This window comes from Primulina huaijiensis, chromosome 5 (assembly GCF_012295235.1).
Source record: "Primulina huaijiensis isolate GDHJ02 chromosome 5, ASM1229523v2, whole genome shotgun sequence".
Classification (NCBI taxonomy): domain Eukaryota; kingdom Viridiplantae; phylum Streptophyta; class Magnoliopsida; order Lamiales; family Gesneriaceae; genus Primulina; species Primulina huaijiensis.
This window is the reverse complement of record NC_133310.1, coordinates 6,411,742-6,429,822: the sequence shown is the minus strand read 5'-3', so window position 1 is coordinate 6,429,822 and position 18,081 is coordinate 6,411,742. Positions and strand designations below refer to the sequence as shown.

Below are 18,081 nucleotides of genomic sequence, written 5' to 3'. Positions count from 1 at the left end.
TGTGTGCGGCTTGGGTGCAGCAGTACATGGTGCGATCTAGGCTGGTCAGGGTGGTTCCAGGAGGGTGTTGGTGGTCTGGTCTAGGTTGGGGCTTGGATTGGACGCGGGCATGGCTAGGGGAGAAGAGGCGTGACTTGTGGTTAAAGGAAGGGAGGCGTGTCGCTTAGGCTAGGTGCAAGGGTCGAACCGCGGGTCTATATGGATTGGTTCATGGCTCACGGGAGTAATATAGGGTCATAAAAGTTATGTTTCGAATTTGAGAAGAAAATATTAAGTTTTGAATTTATTCGAGTTTAATACGCTTCACGGTTTAGTTATTAAGTAATTAAATCGAATGGCTCGGGATTACGTTTGAAATGATATTAGAAATTAAATTTAAGCTTATATAATGGTTCGGGATACGTTCGAGACAATAAAAGTAAGAAAAAGTCAATTTTGGGAAGCTCGAGGTCCAGGGGTAAAATGGTCATTTACGTCCCCGGGTAGTTCGAAAGGTCTGGCAGCGTACTGAAGAATCATAATACATGCTAAATGATATTTTAAAATGTTTATGATGAAAATATGATATTTTTACGATTTATGCAAAGGTTACATGATTTTCCCTAAAAATGATATTTTATGAATTTTGGAAGAAAACGATATTTTTATAAATAAAAGAAAAGTGAAAAATATTTTGAAGGATGTGAATTGACTATGACAAAGAGGATATAATGTGGATATTGTGAGGGAGTCCGTTTACGGAAGAAGGCCTCAGAGGGAGCCCAACGATCATATTTCCATATTTTTGGCCACGGCCTAGTGACGAGAATTGCTGACGCGCCGCCCTCAGTACTTGGTATATATAGACTGATCAGTCGACCATAGGATGAATGATAAAAGATAAAGAATAGTCATTTTCAATGATTAAATTTCACCCAAAATGATATATGATGAGGAAACGATTTATGATGTTATATGCTAAAATGATTTACGAAAATGATATATGCTTACGAGTTTTTACGCCAGGTTATTTTATCAAATAAAATATTTTAAAGCTGCATGTGCATGTATATATATTATTTTCTACGTATGGTTAGAACGTGTTGAGTCATTAGACTCTCGCAAGTGAGGATGATTTTGAGGGAGGCATTGACGCTTGAGTGGATCAGGTCTAGCATTACGCTCCTGATGGACTTTTACTTTCCGCATTAGCTTAAGATTTAAGGTTTCAAAGTAAAGATTTTGAGGATTATTTATTTAAAGATTTTATGTTTTATTTTGAATTTTAATCGTTGGATTATTTTAAAATTGACGTATGATTTTACGGTTGACGTTTTACGACGTTTTATGCATTTAAAGTTTTAGAATGTTAAGTATATTTTTAAACAGGGTTTCGAGTTTCATGATCTATGATTATGGAAAAAAAATTAGCAGTATTTTAAAATTAAAAAAGAAGGGACGTTACATATATATAAGATATTTGTTAAAATAATAATATATATTTGAATATTTATATAGAGATTTTATATTTTTCATTTCGGAAATTTATAATTGAAATATTATATTTTTTGAATAATTCTATAGATATAAGAAGTTTATTAAGAAGAAAAATCGTATTTGTTAAGTTAGATGATAATTTGATAATAATGTTTGAATTAAATATCTCAATTATTTAGCATTATATTTTCCTTTAAATTTAAAAGAATAAATTTTATTTCATACCATCGTCGATCGAAATTGTTAGAAATTGGAATCAGAACTATATCCAAGCGATTTTGTTTTAGTTTTGAGTATAATTAAACCGGGAACTTTTGGTTTTGGAAACCATGATCATACTATTCAGAGAGAGTATTTAATTATATAAGTACAATATTATTTGAAATAATATTTTTTTCATAGCCCCATGAAGTACGACGATTGTCCCATCACATTTAAAAAATTATCAACTTTATTTGCTTCGTATAAATTTCACTTATGAAGAAAAATAAAACCTATGCTTTTAAATTATTTCATTGCAAATAGATATATTAAAATTATCATATTTAGTATATAATAAAAATATACAATATTTTTCTTCAGTTACAGGAATGCATATCGCCACCTCAAAATATTTGAATGAGGTGAAAAATATATAACAATCACGATGTGAAACTTGGAGTAATTATTTCATATTAGTCAAATGAAGGATATTACTTTATAAGTAGGAAACATAGAAATGATTTTTTTTTCGAATTTGACAAAAATGTTGAAATTCATAAATAAGGGTTACTTATTATTAATAAAACAATTGATAAATCATTGTGTATTTTTAAAAAGCCAAAATATTCGAACAAAATTACATGATTCAACCCCAAAATGATAATAGAGCAACAAAAGGATATCATATATGAAGATATCTCTTTGAAAAAAAAATAGATACAAATTCTTGATATATAAAAATTTATAAGCGCCCCGAAAAATGAAGATGGAAATATTGTTTCATACCATGAGAAATTAATAGACAAAAAATAAGAAAAAATAAAATTATAAATTTATTAGGATAAGTAAAATCAAATTAAAAATAAATTCATGTTTAAAAACATATCCTCCATATCTGATATAATAAAATTTAATATGTTAATGCACATACGCAACTATACTTGTCATATTAACGTCGAAACTAAATAAATCAAAAATAGACGTGACATTAATTCACTTGAATAATTAATTTTTACCAAAAAAAATTATCTTTTACGAAAGTTTAAAAACTAAATAACTACATATATACATTCAAAATACAAAATTATAGTCATATTTTTTTTAAACAAAAATAATAGATTGAATAAACTATAATACAATTATAATAACATTTTTAACATGATTTCAAATTCCAATAATTATGTATGTGTACAACAATATTTTAAATTTAAGATTTTAAAAATAAGAAAATTATTATTATTATTTTTTTTAAAAAAAAAAGAAAAATAGTTGAACCTGTTTTTCGATTCAATATTAGTCCAACCGATTTTGACCGATCAAATCATTTTTAGACGATACTCGGACAGAACTCATGACCGATCAAACAGTCCGGTTTTGAAATCAATGCTTAGAAGCAAGGAATGCCTGGGCTGATCTCTCAGTCGAGAGATTTCAATGTAAGAAAATTTGGAATTGTTTACTCATTCGGTTCCATTTATTTCCTCCACTAGAATATCATGTCTTCAAACTCTTAAATTTTCACCAGGTCAAGAGCTCTGGTTTAAGGTTATGTACATCGCTTAACAAATTTGGAAAATTAGTAAGTATCCCCACTTAGGGGTGTAAACGAACTGAATCGGCTCACGAGTTTTTCGAGCCGGCTCGAAAAATATTTGATTTGTGTTCGAGTTTATCGAATTCGAGCCGAACTCGAACATTTTCAAATTTTTTACGAACCGAACTTAAATTTCAAATTATTTTGTTCAATAGTTCGCGAGTCTTAATATTTTATTAATACTATATAATTATATATTAAATAAATAAATTTCAAGTCTTTTCGAGTACTTATTTTTGAGCAATAGTTCAAATAGTTCTGGAACATGTTTGATTTTTCGAGCCGAACTCAAACTCAAGCTTTAATTCGAACCGAATTCAAGCCAAAAGTTTTAAAATTTTCGAAATTCGAATCGAGCTCGAACTCGAATATATCAAATTCAAGCCAAATTTGAGCCTTCAAAATTTTGTCATATTCGATTCGATTAGGTTCGTTTACACTTTCACGTCCCGAGACCGGGGTTAGACGACACCGACGTTATTTTACAACAGCACAATTGAAAACAACAAGTCTCGTAGTACAGTATAAAACAAAAACAATTTTACTACTCATAATCAATCATAAAATTGTCTTTACAACATATATTCTTAAAATGATAAAAACATGCGGAAACATTTACAACGGGAAATAAAATACTTAAATAAGCGAAAAATAAAATAAACATTTTTATTCATCTTAATATCAGCCCTAAAACTGATCTTGTTCATCTTCTTCGATTTCCTCTTCTAACTTGTCCGAGGAAGGTAGAGTAAATGATGAGTGATATGGTCGTCACTCAGTAATTGGAGGCCGTTCGATTTCTAAAAAGAGGGCATATATGAAATAGTTGTTATATGAGCTCATTATGAAGTCGTGCAGGCGTGTGCCCGAGCTCGTGACGTGACATAAATTATTAGGAAGCCATAAATCAATTACGTAAACTTAGTAACTATAGGCTATATTTTGTTAAGTTCTGTTCGTTTTAATTTACTGCAAAATTGTTTCAAGTAAGTTTTTACAAATTCTGTGTGTTGAAAAGTCTTGTGATCGATCAGCCAAAGTCAAGACCGTAAAATTACGCTGCGGGTAGGCATCACAGAGAGTACTTATTATGAGGATGGGACTGAAAATTGTAATATACATTTATAAATATATTTTCAAGACAGGAAGGAACAAACTTTGGAACAAAATGAATTTAATAGTTAATTCAAACCCTGCGTTTGTTAGACTGCATGCGGTGTTGTTGATATTATTATTATTAGTATTTTTTGAAGTAAACAAATGTTATCGATCCAGTCGTCTTAACCATTTTCAAGCAAACCAATTTTGACTACGTCTTTGTCTGATTTCAGTGGCAAATACCTTTATATATATAGTAATATCCTTTGAACTGTTGATTCAATTCTCATTCATCGCACAATTTCAATTCATTCGTCCAAGAAAAAGAAAAAGAAAACTGAGGAAGTGTACTGATGGGAAAGTTTAGGCTGCAAACAATTTTTAAGATTTGTTCATTATTGCTTTTGACATATAATTCATATGTCTACGGCAAAACTGAAACGCCTAAGGCCACTGAGTCTGTAGAGAAGTGGTTCAAAAAGCTCAAGAAATCGACCGAGCCGAAATTTAAAATCATTGAATTCTACGTTCAAGATATCGTCAGTGGCGAAGGACAGACCGTGTTTCCGGTCGCGAAATCCAACATTTCATTCACTTCGCCAACGAATTTCGGCATAGTAGTCGTTGCGGATGATCGTTTCACCGTTGGAGCTGATCCTAAGTCCCCAACACTCGGCAGAGGACAAGGGATCGCTGCGTTGTCGGATTTGGCTGATAGGGTCTTGTACCTGAATGTTGTTTTTTACTTCACTGAAGGGAAGTATAAGGGAAGCTCAGTCGTTATATTGGGACGGGATCCGATGTTGGTAAATTCCCGCGAGCTATCTATAGCTGGTGGTAGCGGAGTTTTTCGATCAGCACGTGGAGTAACTGAGATAACCAATTGTACACCTTATAGTCCCACTGGTTATACTTGTTTCAAGTATACTCTCTATTTTACTCATTTTTAGTTCCATTCGAGTCATTGTTTTGTCATGAGAATAAATTCTCCAATAATCTATTAATTTTCGATTCTGATGAAAGAAGAAAATTATACATTCCTCAAGTCGAGAAAAATATAATGTTACTATTTTTATTCAGTAATTAATTTATAAAGATAAGCAACATATATATAATATTAATTAATATTCTATTAAATATACAAGTATGCAAATTTTGAAAAATGTGACATTTTAGGCTCGCTATATCTGTGGACTTCGGCCATTGGAGCCATCTCCAATCCATAACTATATCAAAACAAGTTTCTTTTAATTTTAGTCAAAAATTTTAAAAAAATACAATTTATACCAAATAATTAAAATTAAATTAAGTAATTAATATATCACTTTGTAGATAGAGTCCAACCTTTTCGATCGATAGACACACACAAATGACCTGGTTACGAAAATTAATTCGACTTTAATCATTTAAAATTTAAAAAAAAAATTAAATTTATTTATAAAAAATACTTTTGTACTCTTGAATTCCTTTTATTCGTCTCCCAGCAATAATTTTCAAGTTAGATATTCTTTTACATGCATATTTGACTCGCATTTTTAAAAACTGGGAGGCGAAGTAGAATGTAAAATCCAGCAAACAAATTTTCCCATAATTTGCAATTGCCACTATAAATACATTATTTATACTCCGAAGAAAAAGTTGAGCCATGGGAAAGCTTGAGATTAGCAAGAGTTTCTTGATTGTGTCGCAGCGATGTCGGGAGCCTTAGCCAAAACCGCCGCATCCGATGGCCCCGAACACGTAGAAAAGTGGTTCGCAGGTCTAAAGAAATCGATGGTCCCGAAGTTTTACTTCATCGAGATTTACATCCAACGCCAACCAAACAGTGTGGTTAGTGGCAGAGTCCAACATTAGTTCCACTTCACCGACATATTTCGGCCCGGGCTTCGGTGCTTTTTCTGACTTCGAGGTACCAGCTTTGTCTTACAGCTGGAATCTTGCACACTCTCGATTTCAGGAAGAAACCAAGTCCTGAATTATTGTAGTGAGAAAATATTATTTTTTATGTTAAAATATTTCTTTTAATTATATATATGAATCGGATTTACTTATCTCACAGACGTAGATTCGTGAAACCATGTTACAAAAAATCGATTAAAAAAATAATAAGAATAATATGAGCATGTGTAATAATTACCTTCCTGGTTGTGTAATAAACAAAATATTTTAAATACTATGTGATTTATAAAATATAAGTTTATGAAATTAAAAAATTGTTTTTACGGAGCAACTTTTTATGTATATATATATAAATTATAGAATAACATTTTTTAGTTAAATTGAATATAGAAGAGTTTGTGAGATGAAGGGAGAGACCTTTCGACTTTGTAATCAAAAGTCAAATTCCGAAATTTGATTTTTTTCCCCCCTCAAACCTTTGATCGCAATCTTCAAGATTTTATTGCACCAATTTTGCATAATGATCAAATTATTATTTTCTGAATCGGTGGCTTGAAAATGCATGGATTCAAATTTGAGTGACGCCATTTTTCGCAGAGCATTTTCATAAAAGCATGCGTCTCTTGGAGTGGGCAACGGCGCGGCTGCTGCCGTCGTTTCACTCCCTTTATAAGGCCTTCCATGGCCATTGGCCCGCCCCGCCGCATCTTCTGTTCTTTGACAGGTTTACTGTTTCCTCCTCTCTCTCACACACAAAGCACGACCACTGGGATTTTTTGTTACGTCTTCTTCGATGGAATCATTGTTTGATTTTTTATGATTTAATCATGGAGTTTGACTTTGCTTCTGCATTTGTAGAAACGGGAAAGTGCCTGGCCTGCTGTGCATTTTCTGGACTGCTAGATAATAGAAATCTGAAATGGTCAACAGCAATGGAGGTTTCCTCTCTTTCCTATCTTACACACACGCACACAAAAACACGCAGTCCAAGAAACAAGGTGACCATTGAAGGGGCTGAGAATTTTTTCAAAATTTATGTAAAATATCTCGTAAATTCTCCACGACCCGATGCAAGTACTCGGCCCTTTCATATCTTTCCTCTTGCTCGGTTTATATTGATTTCGAATTTCAATACGATGTTGGTGAACTTTGTCGCGTAGAGGCGAAGGATGAGGATACGCACAAGGATCTGCGTAAGAGGAAGATGAAAGGAGTTGCAGTAGAATCTACGGAACCAGTCAATCTTCAAGGCCAAAAGTTTGCTAATTGGATTCCCTTCCCAAATGCTCCACCTTTCACTCATGGCAGCAACTCACATTCTCAACAGGTTCTAAATGCTGCCGCGCCATTCAAATCCTTCACATCTATGTTAGCCTTTGCAGTAGAGGACGGTGGTACCTCTAGTCCGGCAGATTCTAAACACCATAGCAAAGAACTAGATCTAATTATTAAGTCCCATGTATGGTATGATTTTTCTTGATCAACTCTCATCATCAGATTTTTTGAGTTCGTAACTAGTTTTCGCACCGTAGGGTGAAACTCTGAGGCGACAAATTGAGGCTATAATGGAGAAGAACCAACACTCAATCCATTATGCAGTTGAGGACAGAGCAGCCAAGAAACTCAAAGAGATGGAATCCAATATACGTACAAAGTTGAGGGAAAATGTGGAGTTGGAGAGGAAAGCTGAACATTACAAGACCGAGGCACAAAGGCTGCAAAGAAGAATGATGTACCTGGAGCAAAAGGCTCTCTCTCTGAAAGAGGGCTTGGAGAATGCCATGTCAGCACCTCGGCAAGGAGAGAATGTGCAGGAAGATGCCGAGTCATCGTTTGTGGATACGGAACGGGCAGGGCTGGTTAGGCTCGACTGCATGGTCTGTGAGAAGGAGATAGCAACGGTGATGATATGGCCTTGTCGCCACATTTGCCTCTGCTCAGGCTGTGACGCTGTTACCAAGTTGTGCCCTTTTTGCCAGTCGATTAAAACTACAAGTGTAAAAGTTAATCTCCCTATAGAATAGGAAAGATTTGATTTCTACAAGATGATCATTTATATTATCATTCTTTAAAATTTAAACCAAGTTCTTGGTTTTCTGCCAAAATTTAGACAGTCATATTATTAAACTTTTAACTTGCTCTATGCATATCCCCAAAAAAACAACTCCCAAAAAAAAAAACTCAAAAGAAACACAAAAATAAAAACAAGGCAAAACAAATTAACAAATCCAATCACAGGGGCGTGTATATATTTCACTAAAAGAGAATTACAGTAAATCCAAACCCTTCTGCCTGGATTTTGATTACATTACAACATATAGAAAGATTTGCTACTTCAAAAAACATTTCGTTGAAAAGAAAAAACATTGTATAGAACTCATCGTCTTAAGAGCCGAATTAATGGCCACCAAGAGGGACAGATATCAGAGTTAAGCCCAGACTCTCTTCCGGGGGATAAGATCGGATGTTTTTATCTCATCTATTTTAGCAGAAACAATGAAATCATTCATGCTCAGACCTCCTGCAAGTTATAGGAACTTCGACCATCAAAAACAGGTCCAACTTTACATGTAACAAAGTTGTAAATTTAACCAGACGATGGATTTTGTTTTGTTTTTTTTTTTTTTTTTATCGTTTCAAGCTCGTACCAATAGACGAAGTCCACAGTTCCGCTCTAACTTGATTAGGCTCCTCTATACGAAGAGTAGGAACGTGCCCCGTCGACTCTACAGCACGGTTAATCCGGCTGATGAGTACTTCTGCACAGTTTGTATCTCTTACTTTCCACCAACATTGTAACCTTAACCACCCTTCTTCATGTACAAGTCTCCAACCAACAACCTACATGACATAATTTTTAAGAGAATTGAATGGGAACTGTTAAAATTGGAACTTTGACCTAACTCAACCCCAAAAGCTAGCTCAAGGGGGGAGGATTGTCCAAGCCCATATATACAATTTTCAGGTATTTTATCCAACCGATGTGGGACAACTAACACACCCCTCACGCCCAGGAACGAACATATGGAGCGTGAACTTTACGAATGACCCAATTATGGGCAGAACGGGTGGTCCAACACATACCGGTGGAACTTGAGCTCGGATACCATGTTAAAATTGGAACTTTGACCTAACTCAACCCCAAAAGCTAGGTGGAGGATTGTCCAAGTTCATATATACAATTTTCAGGTATTTTATCCAACCGATGTGGGACAACTAACAGGAACATAACCAATTCAATATTCAAGAAAGTTGAGCCGGAAAATAAACTTCAAAATAAAATGATAGTCTTGAAAATGCATCATACAAATAACAACTAGAAACTAAAAATATATTCAGATTTCAGAATGATTGCAAACTTAAATAGCCACAGAATCAAGAAAATCACTACCTAGGCAAACTGCTGAGCCCATTTGAATAAACAACTATCAAAATTCGATCTTTGATAAGCGGGAGAACAAGAATCGAACTTCATGCGCAATATAATCATCTAAAAGAAATCAAAATTTAGCAAAAAAAATTTCATTAAGACTAGATTTTTAAATCGGAGAAAGGGCAAAGAACCTTGAACAACAGCTGCTTGGCCTCATATTCGGACAAGGGCTGCTGAATTTGAGAAAGCGGAACGCAGTCTTGCTCAGCCAAAGACAGAGCCGAAGCATTGGGGATCAAAATCTTGTGCTCCGTGCTGGGATACCCCAGCACTTTTTCCCCGAAATTGCTCTCTATTTCTTGCGGAAACGGGTCTCTCGCTCCAAAATCACCCACTAAGTCTGTTCCCGCTGCTTGGATTTTGAATGGATAACGAGTGTTAATGAAAGGGAGGAAGTTTTGGGAGTATTGTTGTGGGTTTTTAGAAAGATTGAAAAGGGAAAACGAGATTGAGTGATGTGCGGAAGCCATTGGAGAAGAGTGAGGTTCATAGTTGCGTGATTACTTCGCTCCAATGGCTAAAGAAAAGGTGTTTGGATATGCTTTCTTAAACAAACAATAAAAAATAAATTAACTAAAACAAGAACACGTGTTGTATGCTTCTTTCTCTAACAATCAAAAGTTCGTGTTGTCAACAGGAGGTTAAGCGGTGCAGCCCATATTTTTCCTCTTTTCCCCCATGTATTTTTTTGCTTTTCTTTTTCTCCGGTTATTGCATTTGTTGTTCGGACTTTTTCAATTCTCCATATGCTTGTGCTCATTCCTCCTTGAAACTTTGGTTTGCTGTTTGTTCTTCTTGCCCGAGAGCCAGAAAACGTCAATAGGTGAGTGCTCCCTTTCATTCTCTTTGATTATGTTGTTCTTCATGTGTTTTTTCCCTCTCTTATCTGTATTAATCGTGTTGGGAAGTATCGCTCGGTAACCCGGAATGATTTATTTTGTCGTCGTTTCCACGGTTTCTTTGTAGAGGTCCCTTTGTTTTTTTTGCTCAAACAGAGAGCCTTTGTTTTTCTTTTGTTATAGATTAGATGCGTGTTCCCCTCCACTCTGTTTGGTGATGTTGTTCTTTTTTCCCTTATTCTTTCCAACTATAGTAATCGTTTTAGGAAGTTTTTTCCGTCCCCCTCCGCCTTATTTTGGTGTCGTTTTCCCTGTGCCTTTGTAGAGTTCCTTCGTTTTCCCCTTGTCTGAACAGAGAACTATTGGTTTTTTTTTGTTGTGGCTTTTGTTGAAAATAAATTCACCATCATATTGTTACGAAATATTAATCCAACCGAAGGATTTTGTAATGGTACATGCTTACTTTGCAAAGGGTTTAACGAAAATGTTATTTATGCCGAAATTTCAGTACGCACACATGCAGGAAAACATGTATTCATTCCTCGAATAAAATTAGAATCTCCGCACGATGATTTTTCATCTATTCCATTTAAAAGAAAGCAATTTCCAATCCGTTTATGTTATGCAATGACAATTAACAAAGCACAATGACAAACTTTAGATTTTGTTGGTATCTATTTAAAAGAACTAGTTTTCTCACATGGCCAACTTTATGTCGCGTTGTCAAGAACTAGGAATATAGATCAAATAAAAATGCTTATTAGACCATCAACACTATTAGTTCAAAGTACTAACTACACAAAAAATGTAATATACCGTGAGGTTTTGGACGCTGCACATCCTTATTGACAGGTACATTCTTATTTTGTTTATCTTATTAATAAGAAAATCATTACATATAAAGGGATATTAGAGATTTATATATACCCATTATAAGGTTTGTTAAGATAAAATTATTAGTTTTATTAAAACAAATTGTAAGCTCTCAATTATACAATTTAATTTTAGAATTATATCTTTACGGAAATATATAGTTTTAATTTCGCATTCGAAGAGATTTCAAAACATTGATTCATACTTCTGCACGAATTTTAACAAGTAAACAGCTTGTAATAGTTTTTATTATTTGTCCATACGTTATTTTAAATTTCATATATTAATATGTAAATGACTTGTGCTCATTACTTCTCTTTTTTCTTTACATTCATGTCATTAGAAGACAAATATACAACCCTTGTAAATCTAAAACCAGATTTCCGGAACTGGTTTGTCAAAGTGTTAGTTTCTGGAAAAACTCCGATCCGTTTTCTGAAATGGGGAGGACAACAAAAACTTGTTTTTGTTGACAAATAGGTAAAATACATTGTTTTTTTTAAGTAGCATTTCAGTATGGAATTTCTGTTTACTTTACCTATTTATTTCCATAGAATGGAAGCATGAAGAACATAATTTATGACCAAGATGTTGAGCAATTAGACAGATTACTTCAGTTATACAAGACATACTTCATTGAGAATGCCAAAATTAAAGAAATAACTAGAAACGCACCAATTTTTGCATCTGCAAAATACCAAATGTTGCTTAGTAGAAGTACTTATATTAAGCTTGCAAATGAGGAAGAGCAACTACCTATTGATCATGCTTACCAACTAACATCTTTTGTCCAATGCCCTGAATTAGCGGATGTGTCCACTAAACAGATCAGCTAAGCCCTTGATCCAACACTCTTTCATAGCATGCAATAACATTATTTCCAGATTTATTGACGCGCCTGCTTTTCAGATTTATTATGTAGTGTGGTACATGTTTTCCACCACGGTTTGTTGAAAAAACAAAAAGAATTTACGGGAATTTGTTATCGTCAACGAAGAGTAAATTTCTCTCAAAAAATTTCTACAACAATAATTGGTATTTTTCATTGTACAAGTAATTATGTAGACCAGAAAATAACAGGTTTCTTATCTTGGTAGACGCAGGCCGTTAATTCTTACCTTATGGGAAGAATTTCTTCAAACCGAGGCACATTTTTTGACTCAAAATGTTCATAAGAATTCCTCGGTACCGTCATTTGGGAAGTCCCTCCGAAGACGACTCCCATACAATTCTTGCGAGAGCTGGAAAAGCGTCTACGGGTAAAGCACCGTATCCATATAATTGCTTGCCACCTACGCTCGGTCATCCATTCGAAGTTTAGGAACCTACGTAATATTATCCCGATCAAACAGCTGACGATTAATCCGGCATGGGCTACATGAGCTCCTAGTAGTTTACCTGATAAATTATTTCCTGTGATTTTAGGGATGCGGCTTTCTGTCAACACATTTTATGGTATACTCGTCTCTATTTAATGTTATCTCATAGTTAGATAAAGTAATTTCTTCAAGTTTATACATACTATTTGATATATTTTGGTGTATTTTGTTTAACATAGCTTGGTTAAGCTGATAAAAATATATTATTGCTGTAGGATTATCAATTGGAACAGTACCAAATAGCACCATTCTGTTTGAACCTCCAATACAACAGGCTGAACTCCTAAAACGATGGTAATTCATAATCTTTCAGTTGATTATTTTTTCACATAGTTTTAGAATGATCTTTACTGAATCAAAATAAATATTCTTTATCAAATGCCTCTGCTCCAACTTTTAAATCACACTAAAAAATGTTTTTTTGTTCCTAATTTGTGAATACATTCAACAACCACCTTTACAGACTATACATTCCAAAAATATATATATATATATATTCCCCTTACGAATTATGAATTTGTAGTTCTAAGCCAACCTGCTCAGATCTTAAAAATAATATTTCTAATCATTTGTTAGGCTTTGATAGGTACATATTACATCTCTTGAATACACCAACGTAATAGCAAATTTCTTGATTGAAATTTTTTTAGTTTGTTTGATTAACTTTTGTGTTGGAACTTTTCAAGTTCGCAATCTTGATTCTGATGCTAACAAAACTTATTATTTTGTTTCTAATAATCCACCTTAGTGCGCAGACAGCTAAAACTAAATTAATCAGTTTACGAAACCAACAGAAGCCACCGGAGATGCCAACTGATTGAACCAACTGATTGCCGAGACTAAATCAGTCTAACTGGTTCTTCAAACAAGCAGTTCAGTTGATTGTCCAAACTGATAGGTGATTCAGCAGGAAGATCTCAAAAGCCTGGCCAGCCTATGATGTGTCCAACTGACGAAGAACCCAGCTAACCAGTTCAACTGAAGGAGTGAAATCAGTTCAACTGACGAGTCAACTAATTTCACTAGCCCAACTGAAGATCAGTCCAGCTGACCAGTTCAAAGCATCAGTCAGAATCTTTCAGTTGCAGATCAAGACAAGCTTACAGTAAATGGATTCCAGCTGTGCAAGAAGGTACAAAGCCATTGTCCAGTCAAAGGACAATAATGGACGTTGCATCAGAGCATTAAAGACAAAACGCTCCAGAAGGGAAGTCAAAAGTAGAAGCACAAAGTCCAAGGAGCCGATTCAAATGCAACGGATACAATAATTGAGTCTCACTGTAAGATCAGCTTTTCCCGTCTATTTAAAGAGAAGATCAGTGATGACTCAAACAAGAGATATACGAGAGTGAAAAGAGTTGAGAAGAGAAAAAAGCAAAAGGACACGCTCAGTTGCATATCAGCTTTCAGAAGCACTTAAAGCCCAGAGAGAATTCTTCATCGTTGTATTAGCTTAGTTTAGAAGCTATTTTCCCTCAGTGTGTGCGAACATTCTTGTTCAGTTCTCACACACACACTCACTCTCAAATCCACTCAAAAACCATCTTGTACAAAGACGTAAAACTTGTGTATGTAGTCTTTGACACATAGACGTTAAAGAAGTGTTGGTTGGAAGGTGCTGCCTTCAGTCGTAGCTAGGAGTTCATTTTAGGCAGTAGTGTAAGTCCTAGCTGAGTGGGTTTGTACAAAGTGTTGTATAATTCAAAGTCTTCTAGTGGAACCTACCCGTGGTGCTAGAAGGGGTGACGTAGGAGCAGTTGAAGTCTCCGAACATCCATAAACATATCTTGTGTATTTAACTTATTAACTACTGTTTTAAAATTTTTCGATCAGTTAGCGCATTCGTCAGTTCAGTTGTCACCATAACTGAAATGAAGAATACAAAAACTAATACGTCTTTATTCGGTTATTCAGTTTACATAAGTTAAAATGTTTTCTAATAACAGTCTTCTTCACGAAGGATTTCTTCGAGTTTCTTCCGCTTGATTTTAAACCAAACTCGATTTAATTTATCGGTGTTAATATTCTTAGAACACGAGCTATTGCAGCTCATTGGAGAATATAGTGTTCGAAATGTCTTCGAAGTCACTGGCACACTCGATCCTTCATTTTGTTATGAAAAAAATGGTTGAGTCATTTCTTCCTTAGCCAAACACAAATATAAATACATAAAAGGATGTTATGTTAGTGTTCTTGATTTTTTGTTTGATTACTGTATGTTACATATAGAATCAGGAGAATAAAAAAAATATAAACTTAGAAACTGTAAGAAATAAGGAAATATAGTATTGTCTCTCTTCAAAACTTAGATTGTTTTAACAATTGGTTCTTCATAATTACTCATATACTTGTAAACAATTTTAAAAACCTGCTGCTGTTTACATGATATCCCATAACTGAACATTATTATCATATCTTATATTAATAAAAGAACCATAATAGACTATACCTCAAATGAGACAACAAATATTTCCTACATCTCAAATATATTTTTTAGCTAAATTGTATACTGGTAACTTATAAACTTCTTAACGAAATATATTATTTCGTATTATAAAAGGGCTCCATATTAAATCAGAACACTGATGTATGATTGAATTGTTTTAAATGAACTTATAGGTAATAACTATGAAACGGAGAATTTTGCTAACGAACCATCTATCTTGCTGTTCTCATTTGTTTTTCCCATGTGTTCATGTTTTTGTTCATATTTCTTTCTTATGTTCGTCCTATTTCCCATATTTCTAGAAATAAATAGCTAATATACACATTTCTTTTAGGATGCAAACCAATAAAGAATATATAGAAACAGTTGTCTCCCAAAAATTAAATGACAAAGCGAACCAGGAAAAAGACCAGCCGTTTAACTCCCAAATTCGAAAAATCAGCCAGATTCTGAGCCTGAACGAAGTAGTAAGTTCAAATTTACTTACCCATTAACTTACCTAGATTTAGAGTCAAACATTTTAAAATGCTAACAAATTTTGATTTACATGTGAAATCATTTTGGATAAAGGCTAAGATAAGAATAAAAAATTCGGAGGGATCTGTATATTTTTTAGCTTGCCCAGGTTGCTCTAAGACTTGCGGAGCTACATATAAATATGAGTTCACATGTTTTTATTGCAACCACGATTTTCCAAGCCCAAAACCACTGTAAGTGCTAAATATGCTTTGAAAAATTACCCTCATTAGAAACATACCATCTTAACTATGATATACATATAGGTTACGGTTCCAAGAAGAACTCTTTGATGGCACTGGGAATTTGTCTGCTTATGTTGAGCACAAAGAAGCAAGCATGTTGTTGTGTATGTCAAGAGAAGACATAATTGAGGCAGAAGAACAAATATATTTATTTACCAATTAATTTTCGTTAACAAAAATTTCATATAATTTTTGAATATTTCTGATCTTATCCATTGCAGGAAACATCTTTTAATCCTGAGATATTCAACCAGAAATCAAGAGATTTACAGTTCTTTTTCCAACTAAAAACATCGTGGAGCAAAGCAAGAGGCAAAACTTTTGTTCGAAACACCGTCATAGAATGTCTACCAGTGACTGATTCGTCCTCAGCATCGCACAGTTATGAAGACAAAGAATCTTATTTAAAAGTTCAAGATTTGATACAAGGTGATGTGGCTGCAGTTGAATCCCAAGAAAGCAGTTCTGCAATGCAGGAAGAACATTTTGAAACAGACCTTAAAACACAACTGTAATGCCCGAGATTTAATTACTGTAATCAGAAGTGGATTAATTAACAGTATTGAGGGTATAGGAGCTTGAGTGGGATAGCCAGGCGTCGGTACATCACAAAACTAATCTTTTGTACAGAACCTTTGGCGCCCGAGCGATAGAAAAGGACCGCCCGAGCGCCAGTGCAGAACACGGTTAGTACTTGGACAGAACGTCTGGCGCCCGAGCGGCAGAAAATTACCGCCCGAGCGCCAGTGTGTAACAAGTTGGACACTCGGGCAGAACGTTCCGCGCCCGAGCGGAAAATTGTGATCGCCCGAGCGCCGCTTGCAATGCAAGAAAAATAAGCCACGTAGCTTAACCATGCAAGTAGATATATATAANACTGTGTTCCTATCGACGTGGGCTACAACTGGACGTAAGTTTTGTTACGTTTTGATATGTGTTGAAATTATGCTATTGTCAGAATTGAATAAAATTCATATATGATGTTCTTGACATGTTAGACGTCATAGAATCGAAGTCAGATTAAGAAACAAATTGATTACGGATTTGTTATGATTTTTCAGATTATATTGAGTGGTATTGGACAAATTTGGATTATGGTTGGATTATGGATTATATTGGATATTGGTTATGAATTGTAATTGATATCTCCTACTATCTGAGTTGACGGGGATATTGAGATTGTACCGTTATGCCGTTGATTTTGAATTGAATTCAGATTGATCAGATTCAGTATTGAATTGAGAATGGACGGTTGATATTATTATTCTCGATATGTCCTTTCAGATTTACAGAGGCAATCTTGAGTTCAGAACTTCCGTTTCTTCCGACCGAGACTACAAACGAAAGGTATAAGTCAATGTGGTATTGGGAGATCGACACAAGTAGGATATACTTGTGTTTCCCTAAATCACATACTATTTGTTATTATTTGCATTGATTTGATTTGATATGCTTGTTCTATTGATGTATAGAGAGCATGTGTTAGACGAATATGAGATGAGTGATCTTGTGACAGAAGTACCTGATAGTGGTGGGATCGCCACGGGCACATTGCACGATGTCACAAGATAGTGTATTGGCGATAGTGCCACAGTCTGTGACGGATAGGTCAAGACACTGGATGTTTGGTTATATCGACGTGGATAGAATCGGAGTTTCTTCTATTACTGTTGGTCGATATAGGAATACCAACGTCTGGAAACCGGGATCCCTAGACTAGGATTGAGTCTAGTCTGAGTCGTGGGGTCACGAGTATGATTGATAGTTTGATATTAATTATGTTTCAGATTTTGATATATATCTGATATCTGCTTCATGCTTTATATTAATTATATGATTGCATGTTTCGTTGATTTATACTGGGATTTATTCTCACCGGAGTTATCCGGCTGTTGTCGTGTTTGTATGTGTGCATGGCAACAGGTGGGACAGGTTCAGGGTCAAGGAGATGAAGAGAGAGATCGTGATTTGAGTGGAGACTACGGACTTTGATTAGAGATAGGGTTTGTACACTTGATATTTAGTTGTTAAACCTTAGTTTGAATGATTGTATATAGTACAATACTTGTACTTTAATACTGA

General features: G+C 34.6%; 3 protein-coding genes and 1 long non-coding RNA gene across 4 annotated transcripts; 3 read left to right on the top strand and 1 right to left on the bottom strand.

Annotated features, from left to right (window-relative positions):
• Nucleotides 1-4,722: 4,722 nt before the first annotated feature.
• On the top strand, nucleotides 4,723-5,319 carry LOC140977590 (dirigent protein 22-like). Its single transcript, XM_073442346.1, has one exon. It carries the CDS (start codon nucleotides 4,723-4,725, stop codon nucleotides 5,317-5,319), a length of 597 nt encoding a protein of 198 aa, XP_073298447.1.
• Nucleotides 5,320-6,674: 1,355 nt separating this feature from the next.
• LOC140976032 (E3 ubiquitin-protein ligase BOI-like) lies at nucleotides 6,675-8,380 on the top strand. Its single transcript, XM_073439878.1, has 4 exons — nucleotides 6,675-6,992; nucleotides 7,127-7,206; nucleotides 7,429-7,727; nucleotides 7,801-8,380. Exons 2-4 carry the CDS (start codon nucleotides 7,188-7,190, stop codon nucleotides 8,290-8,292), a joined length of 810 nt encoding a protein of 269 aa, XP_073295979.1. The 5' UTR covers nucleotides 6,675-6,992; nucleotides 7,127-7,187; the 3' UTR covers nucleotides 8,293-8,380.
• Nucleotides 8,381-8,487: 107 nt separating this feature from the next.
• LOC140977496 (probable pterin-4-alpha-carbinolamine dehydratase, chloroplastic) lies at nucleotides 8,488-10,254 on the bottom strand. Its single transcript, XM_073442233.1, has 3 exons — nucleotides 9,833-10,254; nucleotides 8,917-9,109; nucleotides 8,488-8,789 (listed from the first exon to the last, which is right to left on the bottom strand). Exons 1-3 carry the CDS (start codon nucleotides 10,169-10,171, stop codon nucleotides 8,698-8,700), a joined length of 624 nt encoding a protein of 207 aa, XP_073298334.1. The 5' UTR covers nucleotides 10,172-10,254; the 3' UTR covers nucleotides 8,488-8,697.
• A 2,507-nt stretch (nucleotides 10,255-12,761) lies between these two features.
• Nucleotides 12,762-16,147, top strand: LOC140976039 (uncharacterized). The gene is made up of 4 exons (XR_012175152.1): nucleotides 12,762-12,868; nucleotides 13,008-13,086; nucleotides 15,573-15,948; nucleotides 16,021-16,147. It is a non-coding gene; the product is annotated as an uncharacterized lncRNA (long non-coding RNA).
• Nucleotides 16,148-18,081: the final 1,934 nt, after the last annotated feature.

Coding starts and splice junctions, on each gene's coding strand:
- LOC140977590 (XM_073442346.1), top strand. CDS start 4,723: ATGGGAAAGTTTAGGCTGCAAACAATTTTTAAGATTTGTTCATTATTG.
- LOC140976032 (XM_073439878.1), top strand. Junction 7,728..7,800: donor ATCTAATTATTAAGTCCCAT/GTATGGTATGAT, acceptor TTCGCACCGTAG/GGTGAAACTCTGAGGCGACA.
- LOC140977496 (XM_073442233.1), bottom strand. CDS start 10,171: ATGGCTTCCGCACATCACTCAATCTCGTTTTCCCTTTTCAATCTTTCT. Junction 9,110..9,832: donor CCAAGCAGCTGTTGTTCAAG/GTTCTTTGCCCT, acceptor TATGTCATGTAG/GTTGTTGGTTGGAGACTTGT. Junction 8,790..8,916: donor ACTGTGGACTTCGTCTATTG/GTACGAGCTTGA, acceptor TATAACTTGCAG/GAGGTCTGAGCATGAATGAT.